The sequence below is a fragment of the Aythya ferina genome (genome assembly GCF_964211825.1).
Source record: "Aythya ferina genome assembly, chromosome: 18".
Taxonomy (NCBI): Eukaryota; Metazoa; Chordata; class Aves; order Anseriformes; family Anatidae; genus Aythya; species Aythya ferina.
In genome coordinates, this window is record NC_140317.1 from 5,067,241 (window position 1) to 5,091,364 (window position 24,124).

General features: G+C 38.4%; 1 protein-coding gene across 1 annotated transcript; it reads left to right on the plus strand.

Annotated features, from left to right (window-relative positions):
* The first annotated feature begins 594 nt into the window (after positions 1-594).
* On the plus strand, positions 595-16,649 carry MFSD11 (major facilitator superfamily domain containing 11). Its single transcript, XM_084492191.1, has 14 exons — positions 595-831; positions 1,031-1,221; positions 2,680-2,735; positions 3,734-3,841; positions 4,277-4,356; positions 4,455-4,551; positions 6,771-6,829; positions 8,780-8,921; positions 9,508-9,548; positions 10,552-10,617; positions 12,559-12,684; positions 13,596-13,770; positions 14,765-14,900; positions 16,202-16,649. The coding sequence occupies exons 1-14, from the start codon at positions 822-824 to the stop codon at positions 16,364-16,366; spliced, it is 1,452 nt and encodes a 483-aa protein (XP_084348317.1). The 5' UTR covers positions 595-821; the 3' UTR covers positions 16,367-16,649.
* Positions 16,650-24,124: the final 7,475 nt, after the last annotated feature.

Consider the following 24,124-nt stretch of genomic DNA (forward strand, 5'->3'; position numbering starts at 1 on the left):
TTACTGTAGATAGCAGGTGTGAAATTTTGTGATTTGCCATTTACTCCAATTCTGGATTTCCATCCCTTTCTCTGTCTGGCAGTTAAGTGGGGCTTATGTTTCGATAGAACATACACAAGATTCTAACAGTAAAAAGCAACAATTCGGTCCATAGAAGGTGTGTGATTCCCTGTTTTAATTTTGCTGATATTTTAACAGAGATCTTCAAAATGAAAAGATCAATTGATCTTGAATTTATTAGTGAAAAATACCATAAAACAAACAAACAAACATACAATAGAATATTAAGTGTTTATTGTCGCTAAAAATGAATGTAGTTGCTTGAGACAAAGCAGTGAAATGTTATAAAGACCGTTTCCTCTCCTGAATCATTAAGATAATGAAAGGCAGAAGCAATGAGCAGAACATGTGCATTGGTAGCACTGAAGCACTTAACATTGGTTTCTCTGAAGTGGGAATCTTTTGCCCTTAGGAGTCACTCAGCAGATTTCCACACTTTCAAGTAGAGAAGAAAAAAAAAAAAAAAGTGTACTTTCATAAAACTGCATTTCCCATAGTGCACAAGGGCTTTCTGGGCAGAGTCAGCTGATCCGTATTGTGAAATGTTCCCGATTTCCTGTCCAACATACATGGAAATGACTTGTGTGTACAAATGTCTCATCTTCCCTTTGTCAGGTGATTTAACAGCTTTTGGCTGGAATTCTGATCCAGAACAATGGCAAGAAACTGCGTTGATTAACTAGCTTGATATTTAGAAAACAGCTTCGTTTGGTGGCAAGAGATGTCACGAAGAAGTAACTGCAGCCTGCTCTGTTAACTTCATGGGAGAAGGTAGGGAGAAGCTTGAACGTTACCTTTTGAACCTTTATTTTCCTTTTTGTTTTCCAAGTTACTGCCTTTGCTGTACATTATTTAAGACAGTTGCTAGAGTTCTTGTTAGAACGAACAAGAAGCAATAAGTAATCATAATTTTTGAAGCATTCTTTCTTTCTTTCTTTTTCCTTTTTATTTTTTTTTATTTTTTAAACAGGACTTTCAGTGGAAACTGAAGGGAAAAGGGACTTTATTTCAAGGGAAATAGAGGTTTTCCAGACTGAAGCTGAAGACTTGGCAAGAAAACACAAAATGTCTCCTGAATCAAAAAAACTTTTCAACGTACTTATTTTGGGAGTCTCATTTATGTTTATATTTACAGCTTTTCAAACATGTGGAAATATTGCGGTAGGTGTGAATTTCAAAACATGCCGCATTTTTATCACAGTTTTATTGTCTTTTGCTTTACTGGAGATTTTTTAATATACAATAGATATTTTTTTTCCTTTCTTTAGGTTTAGCATTAACTAGATTAAGTTGATCAACTGGATATTTAAGCAGTTTATTTATTTAATATAGCTACATATGTAGCTGTGCCCGATTGCTTAGAAAATTAATTAATCATGTTAAATGTTAGAACTTCAATGTTTGCTTTGACACTTGCAGTATTTAACAGTTGTATCTTTCATATTTCTGATTTTCCTACACAGTCCCTTTCAGAATATTTGACTAAGATGTTATTATTAACCCCTTTTTAATATGTCTGTAGTTTCTCCTAGAGTATCTTTAGACATTGAGGGGTATGAGGATAACATCTGACAAATAGTCAGACTTCCACAATTGCTAGATCTGCCAAGTCACGTTCCATCTGAAGAAGAAATTTACTGCTAGTATATCTTGTGTATCTTTGCATGCTGAAGCAAAATTGGGAATAACATAATCCACATTTACTAATACAAGCACACTGCACTCTTACTGATTAAATGCTTAGAATCTGATAGACCAGATCCTCTGACTTAGTTGTTGATGTTACTTTCAATATAGTTTTATGCTTGAAAGGCTGTTAGATTTCAACATACCTCTTGAGCTTACAGGCCTTAGAGCTTCTCTTTTCTTGTGTGTAAGAAGAATCCTTTCTAGATTCAGACATAAATGCCCTTCCTTGCATTATAGAAATAATTGCTTACAACAGTTCTTATTACAATCGTTGCACAGCATGATACCATATATCAGTACCTAAGTACAGCACAGCGAACACAGAAGTTCTGTTATGCAATGAATTTATAGCATCTCACTGAACTGGACCTAGTAATCATGCAATCATGTACTGTATTGTCATTAAAGTCATTAAAAGTGATTTTCAATCAGATCTGCCAGAGAATCCAGCTCATTACATGGTCTCATGATCACTAAAGCTGATTCAAGGGAAAAAAAAACGGAACAGGGTGTTGACAGGAAGACAGAAAGAATGGAAACTCTTAGCTGAAGTCCAAGAGTCAGGCTAAATTAAGAGTACAGCTTCAGCCTTTTTTCCCCCCACTTTTTACGTGAAGATAGTCATGCATAGTTATCTAAGAGAGGTATTTTGTGAAACAAGTTTTGGAAAATACTTGAAGATCTCTGGTGAAATCATAGTATAATCCTAAAATACTTATTACTGCTTCAAACATAAATGTTTCCCTGCCAAATATCTCCTTCATTGTCAGTGTGGAGGTGTTGTGAGTTGTAATTAACACTCTAAATTAAGTACTTTGTAGGGTCTGTTAATGATAATTTCTAACATTTAATACTGACTTCAAACTAATGCAAATGTTTTCAAATTACAAGAGACATTCTAACATTATTTCATTTGTTTTCTCCTCACAGCAAACTGTTATAACAAATTTAAACAGCACAGATTTTCATGGCAGCGGCTACACGAGGTAATTTACACAGATCTTACTACTTTGCTCCTTGCAGGGTGAAGCTAGTTATAATTACATCTGGTAGAGATATAATCTCAAGAGATTCTAGCGTTCTGCTGACTCAAAGCAGTTTAAAATGTGGCATTCTCACACTTAGTCTAGTTTTATTCTGAATTATTAATTTCTAATTGAGCTACATGCCCGTTTTGTATATTTTCTTTGTAGGGAGAAAAGGCATGCAGTCATCACATTCTCAGCTTTTTGTCTTAGGAGATGAAGAATGAAGTTTAAAACTTGCTAAATCCTTGGTTGTTTGTCCATGTACACCTCTGCGCCTTTGTGTAGAATGGGTTGTTTGGATCAACTTGCAGGAAATACTGCAATGTAAATGTTTAAGGAGTAATCAGAAAGACAAGAAGAGAAGCAAGGTTTAAAGCTGCAAAATACCAATCTGATTGTTTATTGCACTGGCATACCCAGACTCACCAAGTACAGTCAGGGAGATTTTGTAAACCAATTGATCTGTCATATAGAAAAACCCGGTTGCTGCTGGGAAGGATTTACAGTCTCAATATAAATTAAAAGTACAGCTAGCACAAAATATGTCTATACAATTTCCGTGGTGTATTTGACAGTTGCTGAAAACCTCACTAATAGATGAAAGAGGTTTTGGTACCTTCTCTTGTAGAAGTACTGGGCACAAAATACAGTAACTGTTGGTAAGGCACAATTTGACAAATCCATGTTGTAAATGACAGGATGTGCTGGCCTGCAATAGTCTGGGACGTGATTCATCAGTCCTAGAAACATTGTACACTCCTATATTCCTAGACAGAGTGCAATGATTGCAGGTAATTAGTAAGAGAAAGGAAGGGAATATTTGAATATGAAAGTTAGGCAGTTACATAAGTTATCTATACCGATACTTTGAAATCAACTGAGCAGTCTTCTTAAACCAGCTGCATTTATAACCTGTATTTTAAGTACTTAACCGTCTCTGTTTTTTATTTATGCAGCATGTCCATTATTTATGGAGTATTCTCGGCATCAAACCTTTTCTCACCTTCAGTGGTTGCAATAGTGGGACCTCAACTCTCCATGGTTGTTAGTGGCCTATTTTATAGGCAAGTATTATTTTTGATTTTGTCTGCTTTCTTTGAAATACCTTTCTGTCATTTTTTCACATGAAAGTACTCTGCCATACATGAAATTGCACTGGCTAAGCGGAGTGTCTCGCAGAGCTAGTGTATGTGTCAGGAGGTGAGTAACTTCAAGGTCCTTCAGGCTACTGGAAACAGAGTGTATTTTTTCCTCAGCATTTCCAGACTTTGCTGACTGTGGAGTTCGGTTTGTGGTCTCAGGTTAATGGCTACAGTAACAACATTCTGCATGCTTGGTGGAGTTAAAAGCTTACCTTTTTCACACATGACCTGAACTATTTTCCAAGGTCATTTGGGTGACAGTAGAGGGTTTAGAAGAAGCCAAGTGAGATACCCATTTGTCAAAGAACTCTGTCCACTTTAAGTCTACATTCAATAAACAGATCTGTTCTCTTCCAGCTTGTACATTGCAGTTTTTATCCAACCTTCTACGTGGAGTTTCTACACTGCTTCTGTTTTTATTGGCATTGCAGCTGCTGGTAAGCGTTGCTCTTACCCTGCTCACTATTCTTCGCTATATTTGAATATACCTCTAAAACACTTCTATTTCCTGACCAATATCTTTTGTATATGACAGTGCTATGGACGGCACAGGGAAATTGCTTGACTGTAAATTCTGATGAAAACAGCATTGGAAGGAACAGTGGAGTATTTTGGGCACTCTTACAGTCCAGGTAATCTTTCTTTGTTAATATTTTTGGTTGTGTACACATTCTACTTTTTATATTTTTTGATAAATGGTAGACTGCATCAAAAAAAAACACAAAAACCTTCACTGGCATGTTGCAGTCAATGAAGCAGAAGGGAAAGCAAAAGGGAAAGCAAAGAAGCAAAAATACTGTTGCTATTGTGCATTACAGAACACCAAATGAGAGCTACCTATTGCAAGTCTCTGCTTTTGATGCGCTAAAAATACACATTTCAGTTTTGGGACCATTTGGTGTATGTAATAGAAATCTTGTTGATTTCGGAGGGCTGTGTTAATTTGTTTGAAGATCCTGAGCATACTAATGAGCCCTAATGACCCTGAACTGCTTCACTTGGGACCACTACCTCCCCACCCCACCCATGTGCCCCCATTTAAGCTCAGGGCTGAGCCTTTACTTCTTCTGGAGCTGTGCTAGAGGAGAACTGGTCTCCAGTTCAGATACATGCATGCCTGCATCTGGTTTAAGCCCTGTTGATCTGGACCACAATCCACAAACTGATTTCCCATCTTAGTTCTGCATTGTTACTGTGGACCTGTGTGGCAATTATTGGTTATGACTCTGGCCTGTGGATTGTTTTTTTTGACTTGATCTCTGGCTTGCCTTATCACCACAAGCTTGTTTGATGCTCTGGTCTCTTGGGTGACCCTATCTACAGTCTGTCTTTTGGCTTTCTTTACTTGGGGATGTGGAGTTGGCCTCTAGCTGGTAAGGTTCCTTCCTAGCTGGTTGTGTTATCCCCCTTGATTCTTAGCCTTCTCACCCTGAGGGAGCAGTTGAACCATGCTGCTCACTGATGAGCTTCCAAAAGGAAGGTGCTGAAGGTAGAACTGGCAGCTGGAAGTCAGAGAAGAAAGCGTGTTTTTTGTTGATAGTTCTCTGAAGTTAAGCTTAATGCGTTGCAGCAACTAAAAAAAGCCAACAAAATGCTCAGCCTCAACAAGGGCAGTGGATGCTGTGTTCCTGCCTTAAGAAAGCTTGCCTTTGAATGTTTTGTGCAGAAAGGGTTTATCCATCTTGGGAGAATGTAATGCAGTTTAAGTATAGGGAAAAATAACAGCAACATGCTTGAAAATAGAGCTCTAGATTTGAAGAGACGTTAAAAAGGCTGGGCCAGTCAGTTTGGAGAGAAGGTTGCTGAGGAGGGTTACTCATGGGTTACCAAAACATGAAGGTGGCAGATGAGCTGAGTGTAAAGCTGTTACTCACCAAATGCTGGAGCTCTAGTTGCTTGGTGAGGCTGGAGGAGGATTGGTTTGGAACAGCTGAGGTGCTTATTCCCACGACGGATTATAAACTTCTGGAACTTGCTGCCACAGGAGGGTTTGAAGTTGGGCAGTGTCAGCAAAACCAAAAAGGGAGCAAAGAAATTCATTGATGGCAGGTCCACAAATGTATCCTGAAGGCAGATACCTCTTACCACTGCTTGTACAGTAATTCTGGATATTGGGAGGTAATGAGGGGAATGAATCACAGTGTTTGGGCTGCTGAGCTTGTGCTAAATTGCCTTGCTAATGCTGTTGGGGAGATAGAATGCTGCATTAATGGAACATCAGTATGAGGCAGTGGTGTGCTTGTTGTGTCCTTTAAGTTTCATGTTCAGGAATTAACATCTTGGTACTTTACCAGAGGAGCAATTTCTACAATCCCAACTAATCGTGCTTTACAGGAAATAAAATGCATGGTTTTACATGAGGAAGCTTCACTCTTAGGCTGTTTTGAGTCACCGTTCATTGTGAGTTAATGTACTTCAGGAAACTATAGGTAGAAACAGAATTTCCCTTGAGCTGTTGACAACCAATTTAGCGTTGCTGGGCCAATATTTCAGGCAAGGCACGTGATTCCTAGGGAAGCACTGCAACATTCTTTCTATAGGATAGGCCAATTTTCTAAGCTATGCTCAACAAAATCAGGGAGAGAGGCAACTTAGATGGTTAATTTCCTCGGTTTTGCCATCTTGTTGTGTATTGATTCCTAAAAATGAATGCCTACTCTCATGGCAAAAAAAAAATCCTCTACTGTTTGAAATATTGTATGGAGTTAGCAGTTGATGTGGAGAATGATTAGCTTCTTTTTCTTTCACAATTCTTTCACTACTTTTGCATATAATAGTATTACCATGATGCTATAACCTTAATCTAACCACAGAAAGTGCTGCTTACCTGTGCTGTCTTTTTTATTTGCAGCTTGTTTTTTGGAAACCTCTACATATACTTTGCTTGGCAAGGAAAAACTTACATAACAGGTGGGTATTACTTGTTTGTGGGAAGCTACCCTTCAGTGTATAGTAACATGAACAAACATATGAAATAACTGGAAAGCAGCAAGGAACTTGTACAATACCCAATAGACTGTATTTTTAGAGGATGTTTTGATTCAGTGTTCCACAGTACGCGCAGCCCTTGTATTTTGTATGTTGGTTTTCTGCATGCAGTGCGCTTTGGATAACTTCTTTTAGGATATTTCCTACAAAGTTATTCAAAATGCTAGTTCAGAATGAAGTTTTCTGTGGTAGCTACCATGGGATTTTCCTCTGTGCACATGCATGCCAAAACACTCACGTTTGTTGGGAAAGGTGTTCTGGAATGACTGTGTTTAATATGAATGCTATCCCATTCCAGAGTAAGTTCCCAGTGTAGACCATGATTATAAATCAGACTGGAGACTGATTAACCTATGAAATAAAGGAATAAAGTTTTCTGGCAACTGCTGAAGTCAGTAAGGCAAGCTGGGTAGGGCTATCTGTGAAGAAAGCTGCAATAGTGAAGATAGAGCAAATCGTAAGACTTTAATTACAAAAAAAAAAATTGCTGGAAATTTATTAATAAATAGGGTTAATTGACCTGGTCTGCAATGATCATGAGAGTTGTTTTATTTTATTATTGTGGTCTTACAAACTAAAATATCTAGCTGAATGACTATAGGAGAAATAGCCTTGTCTATTATATGTTAGAAAAATTGTTCAATCAGGAATAAGGTGTTGACTTCTAAATGATAATTATCATGCTTTAGAAATGCTGCTCTGTTGAAATGAGTAGTCGTGTCTCTGTTAGATATATCTTCTCAGGTTCTCTACAGACGTGGGCTTGGTAGCACTGCACAGGTTAGTTTTGAAAGGTCAGCTCCCACATTCCATCATCTTTAGCACAGAGACTTGAGTGCTACTGAAAGTACAGGAGGCCTTGAAGTTCTGTGCATTCTAGATTTCATTGCCCTTGCTAACCACAGAATACAGCAATTTATTATCAGAGTTCTGCTGTTACATTTACCTTCATCTTTAAATGGAAGACACTCTTGATGTCTTGAGACTTCTCTTTATTAAAAGATAGCTGTAGGTTTTGGAAGGTTTGACATTGTTTAAAAATCAATTCCTCCTTCCTTTTACTACCTCTATGAGAACATTATAGGTATTTTGAAGAGGAAGCACATTTTCTTCTTGATCTATAATCATACACTGGTTATTTTTAATTGACATAGAACAGCTTCCTGCTTATCTTTAAGCTAAAGTGCAGTAAATAAAAGCACAGGCAATGTCCTCAGGTTTTTACGTTAGTTCTGTCACAGTTATTTGCTGTTTCGTGGTGTTTTTTTTTCCCCTCACTAATGTTTGCAAATAGGAATGACTTTGGTATTGCAGGTTTTCCTGTGCCAAACAAGTTGCGTAGTGTGCCAGAGCAGGTGCAGAGGGCAGTAATTACCTTCTTCCATCAACACATTATGTCCTGCGTCAGTTATTGAGATTTCAGTGGTTTTAAGGCCTTTGTAGTTTACAGACCTAATAGTTTGATGTTACAGTGTTAACATTTGTGATGCTGGTAAGAGTTTTTTTTTTAGAAATCTGAAAGGTTTTGGCATAGCTTGTCATCTCTACTCTAAATTATACAAATCTTGAAAGACATACTTTATTCTTCTAATAATTTATGCACTTCCATTGCTAATTGGCTCCTCCTTGGCTATAGCATGTGAGAGAATTAAGGAACACTCTTTAACATAACAATATTTTATGAGCGTCATAAAACTGAGATAGGAATTTAACAGCAGCTGGGTTCTTTTTGCTCCATATGCAACGTAAGTTTTGAAAATTGATATGCATTTTAAACACAAAGAAGTATCCCTGTATTAATTCTGTGAAGGTAGTTGTCTTACTTTGAATTACTTCTGCACATCTAGTTATGACTCTTACTTGCTTTTCCAGAGAGCGATCGCAGAACTGTCTTCATTGCGCTGACTGTTATCAGTCTGGTGGGCACAGTTCTCTTCTTTCTGATTAGGAAACAAGAGGACACAAAAGCTCCAGGGGAGGCAGATTCTACTAATGAAATCCCAGGGGAAAGCTCGTAAGTGTTTATGGCAAGTGTTTTCTTTGCTGATTGTTAAACATATAGCTACCTTTCATCATCTTTCTTGCCCTCATCAGTCTAGGTTAAGGGATGTAACGAGCAGAAATTATTCCCTTCCTTTTTATAAGTTCTCTTGCATACTGATATGTCTGTTGCGTCTTCTCTAAATGTATAGATGCCACAGATGAATACATTAGAAATGCTTAGGTAGGCAGACAGATTCAGTCCAGTTTTGTCTGAGACATCATTTTAGATATCTTTGTTTAATTAAAAGGACAATGAATGTGTTAGAACATCATGAACAGGTATGCTAGTGAAAAAAGTGCTCATTGTGGAAAAATGCTCAGAAGGTCTGTTGAGTAGGTTAATTTTTGAATGGCATTCACTTGCCCAGAAAGCAAATACAACTTGTGGTCAGTAGTTTAAAGTCTCAAACTTCTAACAATATATTGACATATTCTGGTATATAATGCTGGCCTAAAAATATACAGTCACTTTGAAAAATGAGTTCAGTTGCTTTCCAGCTTGGCAATGAAATGTGGCTATTCTTTTCCCATTTTGACTAAGTCATTTGCTTCCCCAGGTCTGCACAAAACAAAATGACAAAAGCAGTGGATGCCTTTAGTAAGTACTATTTAAAATGAGTTGCTTCAAAAAAATGTTAACATATCTTTTACAACTCTCCATGATTCTGCTGAGGTGTGATAATGTACAAATCACTGAGAACAAAAAAAAATTTTCAGGCAGATGAGGTTAAGAATTCGGTTATTCCACTTCAAATATAGAACTTCAGGTCTGGTCTACAGGAGAAAATGAATGCCAAATGGCAATGGTTTTCAGACCAGCGAAGACCACTCACATAGGGTTATGGGACAGAATTCTGAGCCTCATAAGAATTCAGATTTCTATATGGATATTGGGCTGGCTTCTTATGCTTCAAAAGTGCTCCTTCCAGATGGCTTTGTCATAGAAACAAAGTTGGACTGCAAGCAAAGATTTACAGTGACTTATACAGATAAGCTCAAAAACAGCAGGTCACTGCTTGGGAAAGCTACTGCATGAAAGTAAAGTTTTTCTTCTCCTTTATGCTGTTATGTTAGTAGAGAAGTTGTATATTGTTTTATTTTGTCACCAAATGATACCATTTAAGTCAACATTTTTGAACTGGACTGTCCACAGTTTCACTAACATGCCATATCAAACTTTGTAACTGTTAGTTTGTTTTGAGAACATGGAGATCTTCATGGAAAAAAAAAAGCATTTATTCTTTTTGGAGATAATCACCATGAACTGAGAGTACAAAAATACAGTGAGTTTAAGAAAAAACAAGAACAAAAAAACTGTCTGCTAATTCTGAGATCGTTTGAAAACTGCATCTCCTGCTTTAATATTTCCCTCTCTCGCATTTCTTACAAAAAAAAAAAAGTTTTAGGATCAAAACATTTTTTTTTTTTAAAGCACAAGTCAAGGTCTGTCTGTTTAGCACTCTGTAATTTTTTTATTTCAATAAAGACAGTTTGAATAATTTCAACTTATTTCTGCTTTAAGCAAAGAGCAAAAGAAAGTGCAGATACTCCTCATAATGTTAGTGGAAGCTGTATTAATTTCTATTATTGTGTCTTTATAGAGAGATCTGTAAAGCTAAGCTTCACCAAGGAGATTCTGCTTCTCAGTGTTACAACAGCCTACACAGGTATGAAGCAAGCAGAGAGTGTGTAATGATGTAGCAGCGTTGGGGCATTGTTAGGGATTTTAACCAATAACCATATAAAGTGAATTGTGATTCTGTATCTCCACAAATGTTACTTGAACATTTCAGTTATCTTTGAATGAGTTATTCATTTATGACATTTCTATGTTCTGGAAAGTGTTTCTGTATGAGAGGAGGGGTGTACCTAACGCTGCTAACACTGGCATATAATGATACTTGTTTTGGTATGCTTCAGGGTCACCCAAATTGAGAGTTAGGCAAAATTTATGTGGCTAATTTTAATGTAACTTGGTGTTGTGCTATCAGTAGGTTATAGTTTATATTCAATCCAACTACATTACATTTGAATTACAATTTTTGCAGATTACACTTTCAGTATCACCTTTACTAGGCTTGTAATGAGATGTGGGGGGGATTTCCCAATAGAACCTAGGCTAAAACAAAGACTAAGTAAAAGTTAAGCCATTTTTGTGTTTAGTATTTACAGTGGTAGGAGCTCTCTTTTTATCAACTTTAGTTAAACTTGACCTGCCATCATTAGACCAAATTATGAGCAGTAGAATAAAAATGCATTTATTTTTGCTGTATATTAAAGCACTTCTTCCACAAAAATAAATAAAATAAAATGCTCAAAATATTCAAATTAAGTTTTTGGAAAGATAGATGTATCTTTCGAACCTCAACTCTGAGTTTCCATTATGAAAAATTAAGTCTTGTAGGTGAAAAGAAACTTTAAAATGTGAGTAAATTAGAAATGGTGCCATAAGGTCTGCCAAAGTTTGCAGTCACTTTCCAGTGGAAGTAGTGATAGTGGTGCAAGCTGACTTAAGAGCTACTAATTTGAGTTGCAAGTTACTTCACAGCATTTCCAGTGTTGTGTTAACCCAAATTAACTTGAAGTCCTCATACAATAGGAATGTGAAGCAAGATAATGAGGCAACGGGGAGTTTGGTCTTGCCTGATTAATTTGAAATAGGGCCTGAAGGTATGTGGAAAAAGTCAGTTGAGTTTGGAAGAACCATCTGCTGCCATCTGGTGGCTCTTGGTCAATATTGCCAGTTTATAGGAAAACTCAGTTTAAGGTTAACAAAAGTTTTTACATCCCCCCACAATATGGTCTGATTAATAAGACTGATCACAGCTTCGAGGCTGTGCAGTTCACATACCATGTTAGATATCCTGCTACTGGTAGACCAGTAAGTGGTGTACTGTGTTTTTGCAATAACAAAAGACAGAGGTGAATGAGAAACAGATTTAGTTTATAACTTTTTTATTAAGCATTACACTTTATATTCTTTTAAATATAACTTCTATTAAGAAGCTAGTATTTTCACACTGGTTCCTATTGCTACATTACTTTTCTTCACAACAATGACAATAGAAAGAAAGAAGAATTTTAAAAAATAGTTGTTCTTGCTCAGTTTTAGTTCATTATGTGAGTTTGGAAAAAGTAAACAATTCAGTCTAAAAATACTGCCTATTTGTTGGGATTTGGAGATGCAAGGGTCTTACAAATACTATAATCTAGGGAAAACCATCTTAAACTGAAATTGCTTCATTTCCTCGGTTATTTTAAGTGTTGTTGCACATAGTGCTTTCCATTTGAATGAAACTCCAAAGATCTTGAGAAATAAAGATGCAAACTATATATTAAGGGTATACAGGAACTGTCAACAGCAGCAGTACTGACTCTAAGTGCATCTGACACTAATTAGAGTGGCAGTTTTTTCTAATGTTTACATAAACTGGCATAGGAAATTATTGTAATTACATAGCTTAAAAATCCTCTTGTTTCCTTCTGTTATGTTTACCTCATTAAAATATGTATTTGAAAGTTACTTTAGGGAAAAACATTTAGATACAATGTTTTTTCATTAGCTTTGTAATAGCTCATCTGTCAGTTTTGTTTGGTTTTCTTCAAAGGTTTGGAATTAACATTCTTTTCTGGAGTATATGGAACATGTATTGGTGCTGTGAATAGGTTTGGTGGTGACGAGAAAAGCCTTATTGGTCTCTCTGGTATTTTTATTGGCGTTGGAGAAATTTTAGGTGAGTCTAAACTTACCACTTTCTAGAGGAGAAAGGGTTTAAGATGTTGTAGTTATTCAAAATGGTTTTTTGTGTTTGGCTGAATAGTGCCTTTCAAGCTTTTAGCAACGATTACGTGAACAAAAAATAAAATCTCAAATAAAATTGTCAGCATGGTTCTTTATTGCACTGTGAATTATATCGTACGCCATGTAAAATGAATGCAAAGTAGGATGTGAAATACTGTTGGCTATGAATCTTAAGATTTTGTGGTGTTCTCAGGTTAGTGCAGAGGAACACAAAATTTAGGATGGGAGAAACTTGCATTTGGTAATTTTCAGCATTTTTGATAGTTTGCTCTTAAATTGTATTCTCTTTACATTTATTATTTAAATGATAACTTTTTCATTAAATACACAAGATTTTTCTTAAAAGCTTGTGTTAAATGATATTTGATTTTTAAATAAAACTGAATATAGATAGTGTTAATATATATTTTTTGTTAAACTCAAGTACTGCAGCATTTAAACACATTTTCTGTTGGCAAGTAGCTTGGCTGCATAGAGAGATGCATGCTTTTGCAGCTACAAAAGCTAAACATAAGGTTGTCCCTTTTTACTTTATAACATTGTGATCCTGGAGGAAACAGTAGCCTGGCAAAATATCTTGCAAAAAGATTAAGTGTTGTCTTCAGCACTCATCTGATGAATCCCCTGCCTACATTTTCTCAGACATCTCCAGCAACCCAGAGGTTCTGTCATCTGGCAAGCTGGTCTGGCAGAGCTGGCAAACTCCTTGGGGCTGGTTTCATTTAACATGGGGGAAGTTGCAGCATGTTTTCATCATTTTTCAGTTTTCAGTATTTTAAGTTTGGTTCTGTTCTTTATCTCTTCATTTCTGGTTTAATTATTTGATCTTTTCCATTTCTACAGGTGGAGGAATCTTTGGTTTACTGAGCAAGAATAATCGCTTTGGCAGGAACCCTGTTGTGATGCTAGGCATCATTATTCATTTCATAGCCTTCTATTTAATTTTTATAAACATGCCAAATGATGCCCCTATTGCTCCCATGGAAGGAACAGATGGTGTTGCTTATATGATTCCAAGGTATGTAAGCTCTTTGCTCTGGCTGGTATATCTCAAGATGTATATAAACAGCCTGTGCTTCTAACAGAAAACTCCTTGAAGCTGCTTCCCTTTGTAGAGACTAAGCCTGTAGAAAAGGCTTTTGGGAGTTCTTGGTATATTTATGTTAGATATTCTACCAGTGTACACTCATTTTAAGAATTTAAAAAAGCATGAGGATATTTGGCAGCAATTATGCCATTTGAGAACATGACTCTTACGGGTGTGACCAACAACTGTTGTGCTAGATGTCAGGAACTCGGTTTAACTGTTGGGCTCAGTTTTACAATAGCATAGAGCACCAGCCTTGTCCTGTAGCTCTAGTTTCCAAAGTCTTTGAAAGCTCTTTGTTGAAGTCCACTTGATCTAGTTTGAGCCGTGCTCTGCCTGTCTTATACTGCTCAGTGTTAGGGAAAGAACATAGGGAGCTTTCTTATCTCATCACTGCAACCTTCTTTTGGGGTGTATCTTTGCCAGTTTGCATGAAGCTCGTGTTGTCAGTTTGTGCAGGCACAGCTGCTAAGATGCAATTATAAGCATTTGTGCCTGTACAGGCACCTTTTTTCTTTTTAACTGGAGTATCGTTCTGCAATATGAATTGGTCTTTCTTTCGTATTCCCACAGTTTCTGTGACTTCACCATATGTGTCTTAGCTTTCAATCACTACCATGTGGGTTTTGTGGCTCCAGGCACCAAAATGAGTTTTTAGCAATTCTAATTCAGTTTAGAATCAATTGTTGGTAATACTAACAGAAGCCTTGGCATTCAAGCAATTAAAATCTGATGAAACTATTCTTTTTGCCAGCCAAATGTTCCCAGTTCTTTTCCAGTGAAATTTAAAGTTTGGTAACTTTCTTCCATTCTCCATTTCCAAGTAAGTCTGCCAAAAAATAGTTCGTAGGCTTGTACACTAGTTTGTAGCTGTGTAAGCTGTTTGAATGAATGATTCTCAAATTTGGTTTGCTTTTTCCTTCAGCAAAGAGGTGGCCATATTCTGCAGCTTTCTGTTGGGCCTAGGAGACAGCTGCTTTAATACCCAACTCCTCAGCATTTTAGGATTCCTGTATTCTGAAGACAGTGCTCCTGCCTTTGCCATCTTTAAGTTTGTTCAGGTACTACCTCTCACAGTTTTTTGAATGTAAGGTTGTTGGAATCTTATTGAATATCATGTTGGCTTCTTTATTGAGCTCAAGAAATTGTTATTTCCACAAAGGATGTGAACCTGCTTTTCACAGAGGAGTTCTCAAGTAGGAGTAGCTTGATTGTATAGCTTGCTGTGATTATGTAATCAAACTGCTATTACAAGTTGTGAGGGAGATTAGAAATACTGGAAACTCTTGTTTAAAGTCAGAAGACTTGCACAGTTAAGCAGGCTTGAGTTTTATGCAAATATTTGTCTATGGAATTTATTTACTTAAGTTTTTAGTTACAGGATTGAGTTAAAAGGAAAAAAGTTTAAGTATTGGTTGAAGAGTTTGAAGGTGTTGTGTTATGTCATTGGGTGTTACCAGGTGGGTATGCAGACAAAAGAAAAGTTTTTTTTTTTTTTTTACCTGTTTTTAAGTTGTCATAATGCCAAAACGGATGTATTTATGCTAGCTGGAGACTCAGTGAAAAGTCTTCATATGTGTGTTCTGGATAGATCACTTTGCTCACAGGAATTAACCCTGTTTGATACTGATGGGTTAAGATCTGCGTTAATCAGAGGTGTCAGTAGGAAAACTGAGGTACAAGGCATTGAAACGATTCACGGATGGTCACGCCATAATAAATTAGTGCTGGGAGGAGAGTCCAGGGTGTGTCCAGTTGAAAAGATTATCATTGCTTGCCTTAGGGCTTTTATCTTCTGTGATATTTTTTTTTCTGGTGCACCGCTCCATCTTATATATCTTCTCAGTGATATTTAAAATCTGAGATAGACAAGAAAGGTAAAGATTCTTTATGCAAGCTCTAATGAAAACTTTACCCTTAAAAAAGATATACTGCAAGCGAGCAGCAATGCCTGTCAAAACTTCCAGCTATTTTGGTATAGAATATTTTGTGATGCTGTAAAACTGAAAATAGGTTTTCTGGATTTTGTCCTAAAGCCTTGGCTGTGTTGCTTCCAGACAAAATGTTTTGAAATACCAGAGAACTGCACTTGCTATGCAACACACGCTTTTGGATGTGGTGTTCGCTTTCTATAGCTTATGCTATTTAAATAACAAGTTAAAACTAAATCTGTTGTATATCAAATCAAGGCATATGTTGAGGTATAATGGAGTTTAAGATGGCATACCTTCTAAAGAAGTGTATCAAAGGATGCATGTTAACTATGTGTATCAGTTCATATATCACTTTGATCATCCTTATATACCAATGCTGGACTGGATATCTACATATACGGTCTTTATCTTTGCTTTTGTTTTCTCAGTCCATCTGTGCAGCAGTTGCATATTTCTACAGCAACTACTTCCTTCTGCAGTGGCAACTTCTCATCATGGTGATTGTGGGCTTCTTCGGAACAATCACCTTCTTTGCAGTGGAGTGGAAAGCAGCGACTCTTCGTGCCCGTGGCTCTGAGTACAGCAGCATTTGATCTAGATACACCACACGTAGTCCAACGTAAGGAAAAGCAGAGGCACACTACTGCCAAGTGATGTGGGAAGGTGAAAAGATCGAGTTGAAGAGATTAAGATGGAGGAAGCTACTCCTAAACTGCCATCAGTCTAACTGAACACGAAACATGGGAGGAAAAAATGCCAAGTCTGATAGCCTTTTTTCTTTAATCAGCTGAGTGTGGTATGCATGCTCTTAAAAATCCCGTGTTAGAGATGGAAGCAAATAGGGACTTATGTATTGAACAATTCTGTTCTAAGCCATACCTTTCTGAAGGTGTAATTGCCTAATTTCACTCTATTATTCACTACAGAATTATTTTTCATATATTATTTTTTACCTATGTTCTAGTTCTGCAGACACTTGAGTTCTTCTATTGAACGAGCAATACTTTCATTAGGTGTTATTACAGAGTGTGTCTGTACAACTGAAAAATGAATTCGTCATTGACTTGTTCAGCAATTAGATATGCAGAAGTATTTCTGTGGGAAATGTTGCCTTACTACTTTAACTGAAAGTCTTCAAATTCTTGTTTACAAGAATTTGCTTCACTTAGTCATCTTAAAGACATGATCCTGTGAAGTACTGGTATTTGGAAACAGCTTGTAGGCTCAGCATCTATCAGCATTGAACTGCGTTGAGGTCGCTGCTGTAACTTTCTCAGGGTGGTGCCATATGAAGGACCACAAGACATGGCTTCCATCTTAGACTTCCCAATAGTCCTTTTGAGTTCGCTGAAACCTTCATCATAATCTGTGATGGAAGCATTGTCAAACGGACCCAGAATGTGAACTGTAAGAACAATCTTGTGGTGTTTATTCTACAGCATAGTCTAAAAATACCTGAGGCGATTGACGTAAGCTGTTTCGTTCAATATATTTTGGGAATACTGTACTGTAATCTCATTCTGCAAAATGTGAAAACATGCTGAATAGCACAGCAACTAACTCTTAATCCAGAACTGTTGTAGATGGTAGTCTAATGTAGGCAGCAAACGCAAAACCACCTTGATTTTATCCATCTACATGACTTTAATTCTTGCAGCATTGTTTGCATCCAGCAGACAAGATGCAGCTGAGAGCAGATATGGAAGACTGAGAAAGGTGTGTCTTTCGACGCTCCTATTTTTAGAAAAGTACCGTTTGTTAGCCTTTTTATGTATAGTCAGAATGCGAATGTCTTATTTTTGAAGACATTTTAAAAAAAAAAGTTGACTCAGAGTATATGTCAGTAGCTCCTACATGTCATAACTACGTAGGTGTACCTGAGGTTGGACTTGTTGAGGGAGTGCAGTATCTCCCGTGACATTTGCTGTCACTTTTACTCTCACAGGGCATGCAGCACTACTCCCGTGAAGCACAGCTGTCTTCATGCGCAATAAAATAGCAAAGAATTATTTTAGAGGCATACAGAAAGATTTTAAATTCACTCCAGGTTCTTGCTGTGAGTTAGTTCAGAGGGTGTTAGGGAGGATTAGAGGGCACCTGAACATTTGGCAAGCAAAGAAATGTAAGGACAGGCAGGAAAGCCCTTGTGTATTCCCAGGAGATTTAATGAATAATGTTAAAAAAAAAAAAAAAAAGCACACAGACTGAGGGGTTATTGAAGTCATTCCAATTTGTCAAACTGGATGTTCAGTATTCAGTCAAAAGTGAGTAGCAGCACTCTAATGCTCTTATCCACTCCTGTTCTCCTGTAATTGGAACCATACTATTTATATCTTGAACACCTGAAGGTATACATCTTAGGTAATAGGTTATACATCGTGGATGACAGGACACTGTCAGTGATGACACTTCTCTTGTTGCTATGTATTTGTATTTTCTTCCAAATACTGTAAGTGATCAAGTCTTTTTTTTTTAAGATAAGGAGTTCTTTTCTGTCTGATTATTTGTGGGACCTGTTTTTGCTGTACATATCAACAAGAGAAGGACTGAAAGTCCACAAGGAACAACTTTGTCTTACAGTACATGGGAAGGGAAAACGATTCTCAGGTCTTGTGGTAGTGAGTAACTTACAAATGCATTTAAAGTGATGCAGCTTAATTTTAGCTAGGTAATGCCTCTCATGAGGTTGCTTTTAAAATTGATCCCTTTTAATGAACTTCTGTGGTGTTCATCTGCAGCATAAGAATTATATCAAGTATTTTATTAGAAATTGAAGGAAATCTCTAAGTTTGTGTAGCTTCAGCAAGCATTTTGAAGCCGGCTTTCAGGGATCCTAATGAACTAGGACTTGTGCACGTTCAGTATGTATGTGAATCAGATGTTTTACTCTTTTTTCCCCTCTTTCTGTTCTGCTTGGTCTGACTCAATATTAGATGATGTTAGAAGGCCATTCAGAACTATTTATTGGGTTATTGAAGTGAAGTATTATTGCTCTGACAAGTTTTACAAGGCTATCTGTGATGCAGTTTAGAGAATTTCATGTATTTCATTTTTTATTTTACTATTAACTAAGTGTACCTTGTACCTTTTGATCTTAAGAAACCGTTCTCAGTTGATCAAACTGGCCATGACACATGATTGCCTTTCACTTATTTCCTTGATTTGTTGGGTAATAAAAATCCACACAGCAAAACTCAATAGTTTGGTCAGAATTTTTGGTAGAGCAGTATGAAGAATAGGAATGCTGGCATCCATTATCATTCCACCTCTTAATCTTTTTATCAGTATTTACCAGCCCTGAGATGATACCCCATTCATTTCGCTTCCTTGATCTTTGAACGATTTCACATTAATCTGAGTTGTAAGCTTACTGTTTATTTCAGTGGGATTTGAAAAAAGGCTTTTGCTGTATTTGTGCTATCATGGTTTTGTTTTATGTTAGAGATTTTATCTTTAAGTGAAAGTACACATTAATTTGCTTAGGCTTATTAAAAACATCTTTTTTTTGCTGCTTGTATCCTTTTACATTGTTACTGAAGTCTAATATCCTGACGTATCACATCCAAGTTTTTCAAACAAATGTTAAGCGGAAATGAAAACTGATATTCATGATTTCTGAGTGCCAAAGAAGCTGCTGTAAATTAGTCTTTCATGCATATTGTATAAGCATATCTATATTTTTGTCTTGCCAGTTGGTTTTCCTTCTGATATAATATGAATGTATGCAAAGAGAATTTCTACAGCTTTAGACCTTGTTCATAATTAAGTTATGTCCTTCTTATTTTTGTTGTGATCATTTCATTTGGTACAACCTATGTTAGAAAGCTGAGATAAACAAGGGAACCATTCATAAAACGTTCTTTTTAAGTCTGGTCTTTAATAATCTTTTGCTGATACATCTAAACTAATAAGGGATATTTGGGGGAAGTCATGACTTTTACTGAGGTCCTGTCTTAGTAGAAGCCCTCCTGTGGTGTGCCTATTTAAAAGCTACAAGTCTGCTGGTAAAGTTCCCTACATTTTTGTGACCAGTTTAAGCTGTATGGGAAACACCTTCCTGGTGGGGTTTGTTGGTTGAGCTTTGTGAAGAATAATTTTAGTGTAGAAAACTGTAAATCTGGGGCCTTGCATGAGTTGACCAGACTGAGAAAGCTCCACTTGCCTTTCTGCTAACTCCACTAGTTTACTTCAGCTGGGGAATGTGGCTCCCCTGACAGGCTACATTAAATGCCAGTGAGTAATGCTGCGGAGGTTGCCTAGGAGTCTGCCTCTGCTTGAAAAGTAGGCCATGCATGAAGAGAACTTCACGTTTTCTAGAGCAATGTTTAATTGTTTGCTGTCAGCAAAAGGAAGAAAACCAAAAAGGCAGAGTTCAAGGTGGAGCTGAAGTCAAGAAGCAAGCTGCTTGTCATTCTGATGTGTCCGCATTGGTTCAGGAGCAGGGGTGAGAGTCTGTCAGTTGTTGTTTTTGCAGATAAATTCAGAATGACACTTTGATAAGCTTAATTTTGGAAATTATGTTCTTGCCACAAGAGAAGCACTAATGACAGTGGAAGAAACTGCCCTAAAGAGGAACAGAACGAAACTGAACTGAGGATAACGCTTCACAGCAGGCACACGGAGGGGATGCTTTGTGCAGTTGAGTTTGGGAACATAGCTGCAGCTGCTGGAATTAACTCAATTTCTGTTTGTTTCATGCTTTCTCTGCTGTCTTAGTTACTTCAGTTGTTGAATGTCCTCTTCCGAGCTATCCTGTCATTTCTTTACACTTTGACATTGTCAAATTCATTTTAAGTCTAATGGTTGAAAACTCTTTTACAGAAGGTGTGTGTAGGTTTGAATTGATGATGCATTAATTGAGAACAGGCTCACATTTATCCTAATGAAGACACTGATTTCAAGTGTATTGAATGAAAACAGCCTCTATTATATTTCTTTACATGGTCACAGCCACGCAAATAATGACAGACAATGATTTTGTTAATATGCTGGTGAAGTCATCTGAATTGCTCTTAAACTGTTTAAACACTCCAGGGTGGTGGTGGTGGGGGAACAACTTTGTAAAGGAAAAGAGATGGTCTTAACTGATGGATCTCTGAAGTATTTTGTCATTTGTAAGGGCCTACTTAGGAAAACAGAAAAGGCTTAGGCAGCCTTTTTGAGTAACTTAATTCTAGCTATGGCATAGGCTAGAGAAATGTCATGAGGAAATGAGGGTGGCTGATCCAGTCCTGACCCATTCCATCTCTGTGTGGATTTAAGATCCCATCTTTCACAAAGTGATCCTGTTGGTAAGAAGAGAATGATCCAATTTTTTTTCTTTTGATTCCTCTTCCATTCCCCTTTCCCATGACTTTGGGTCCTTTTCTGCTGCTACTTTTCTCCGAATTCAAGTGTTGCATGTCTGATACTCCATGAAATTGTCAGAACTGTGGCTTGCAGCTTGCTGTTTGGATCCTGCTTATCTAAAATCAGGTGGAGGTGAGGAGGGTGGTTGTCCCATCAGAAACTGTGATGCAGTCACACTGGCTTGTATGTGAAAACATGACTGCAGAGGGGAAGGTGCCAGTGGCATGAGGCTAGGACAGACGGATTTTCCCCACTGCATTTTTCCCTGAAGATGCTGTCACTTGCAAATTCCTCAAAAATCCTCCGTGGTTCCATAGCGTGACATCTAGGTGGCCTTGGTGTTCTCATTTCTGAGATAAATTATCTACATTCAATTGCTGACTGCAAAATTCTTTATGTGCGCAAATAGAAGAACCTCCTAGGTTAGCTTTCATTGCACTCAGCCCTTTTGAGGCTTTGGATAAAAGGACATTTAGGAGTTTGTGCTTCAAAGTTAAATCGTAAAGAGGGGAGAGAATAGAAAAGCTTGTGCCTTAAATGAAGAATCATTCATTCTGTCATAATGAAGGGAAACAGCTATTTGTTAAGGTCACTTAATGAAATTAGCTTCAATTAAGCAACTTTTCTGAAGGCAACGGTGACTGCTTATTGTCAGAGCCACTCATCTTACAATGCCTGACCTGCGGACTTTGTTATGATTAATCTTCATGTAAAGAAAACAAAAACAATTACACAGATAATAGCTTCTTTAAAAGAGCCTTGCCTCCATACATCACTATTTATTTTGTGCTTGCAGAAGTATAACTGGTACAGAGCACTCACCTGCTCCTGTGCTGAATGGTTCTGCTAAGGAAAGAAAACGAGCAGTCCTCCAGTTGAACCAGTGAACTGGTGTGACCTTACGTTTTCCAGACTAAACATCTAATTGCTGATTTTTTTATTAAATATGCGTTTTATGAGCAGACGTGCTGGTTGGCCCTGTGATTTGGGGATAAGGAGTCAGTGCGATGGGTGGAACGCCAGCCTGGAGGCAGCTGTCAGACACCCTGCAGGCATCTGTCCAGAGGTGGCAGTGGGATGTCCAGCTGGGAGCCATCTGATGGTGGCTTTGCTGCTGGTGTCACACCTCTCAGCAGCTGAGGATGCCCCGGGCTGTGTGTTATGCTCACTTCTGTGACAGCATGGTGCTAAAAGGGGGAGGAACTGGGAGGAATCACAAGCTGCCAGGGCACTTCTCTCCTGTTTGGACGGGGTGAGTGATGGAGGAGTGCAGGTGGAGGACAGCTGTGAAGGCTCAGCATTTCCCCTTACTGCTAATTTATCTGCGACACTAATCTGAAATTTGCAGACTACGTTTTTAAATGATCTTTCTTCCCAATATGCGGTTCCTGTGAAATACTTGTACGGAATATAAATGACCACTGTTCTGATGTATTCCTGTGCTCAGACGACACACGCATCAGCTGGTGCTTCCAGTTAGGGGTGTTCTCCATGCACACCGTGATGAAGGTGGCTGCTCCTCCTCCCTGCTCTTCCTCCCCTCGGCGCTGGGACTCTTCCTCTGCCTTTGGAGCTGCAGGCACTGGCGTGAGACCGATGCTCTCCCTTGGCGTGTTGGGCTGTGCAGTGGGCAGGCACTAGGAACTCACCAGTACTAGGGCCACTTGTGCTGTAATTGGGATTTCTGGAGGAAAATAAGGCATGAGTGAAACTTTTTTTCCAAACAGGAATGTTCCTGTGCTCACACTTGTGTGCTGCCCCTACCTCAATGCAGAGCGAAGTAGAGCAGCAATTACAGGCAGAGCTCAATGACAGTTATGAATAATTATAATAATCATACCTCGTAAGAGCCTAATTCTGCAACTTCTCAGTTGTTTCAGGAATACACGCAGCGCTGCCCTTTCCCAGCCTGCGGCGGAGGCCGGTGCGTGGTGCCCCTGCGGGTGTTTGGTGCTCAGCGTGGAGCGGCGCTGGGTACGCTCCCTGCTAGCACTGCTGGGGTTTGATGCACGCACCAGAAGTGGCTGGAGGTGGAGGAAAGGGCACTGTGCACGCTGAGTTTCATTTCACGCAGAAAGCAATTGGATTTTAAAAGTTTGCTGGGCGATAAGAAGGCTTGTGTTTGGTGGTAAACAAATAAAGCACTGCCACCAGGGATGGGGAAGGGAGGAGGACACAAAGTGTGCAAGGAGCTGGGACCCTGTGCCATATTCCAAGCAGCTGGAAGTGGAGTTTGACAGTCAATATTTTAAAGAGAGGCTGTATTTAGCGAGAACGATGGTGTTTGGGGGTCATTGACAAGCTCTCACATGAATTTGTTTTGTCTCTGGTGGAGTTACAGCCTTGGTGTCTATAATACTTGGTGTGACTGCTCCGTGCTTCCTGCTCCAAAGCACTGCTCTGAAATACTTGATTTGCTTTTTCTCTGCCAATAAACTGTCCTGAAAAGTTCACACAGGATAAATATTGCAGAGCAGGATAATTTTGGAGCACAGTGAAGTTGTGCCCAGGGCTCTGGGCATCCTCAGCGGCAGAGCTGACGTTAGCAGTCTTTGCTTGCAGGTCCCCAGCCCGTGCTCCCGTCCTGGGAGCCTGTACCTGTTAACAGCTCTCCCCTCTTTGGGATGTAAAGTACTTCCCCCAGTACCCTGGAAGCTGCCCTCGTGGGTCCCCTGCTCCCACTGCCAGCAAAGGGCTTCCAGTTAAATCCAGCCCAGCTCTTGCCAGGCAGCCTCTCTCATAACATGAGGTTAGAAGATTCTCGAAATGCACCTTGTAAAAAATAAATATATATATATATTAAAAAAAAAAAAAAAAAAAAAAAAGAAGAAGAGAAAATGCTGGGAGCCAACATAATTTTTTTCCCATTTTTCTTCCCTGTAGCAATTTCTTCTGCAGGGCTCGGGTGGGCAGCGAGAGGTGTGGGGTGTGTGTGATGCTGGTCGGCTGTTGCACGCACAGCACTCGAAGCACACAAAGCCCTCCTAGGTCCAATTGTCATA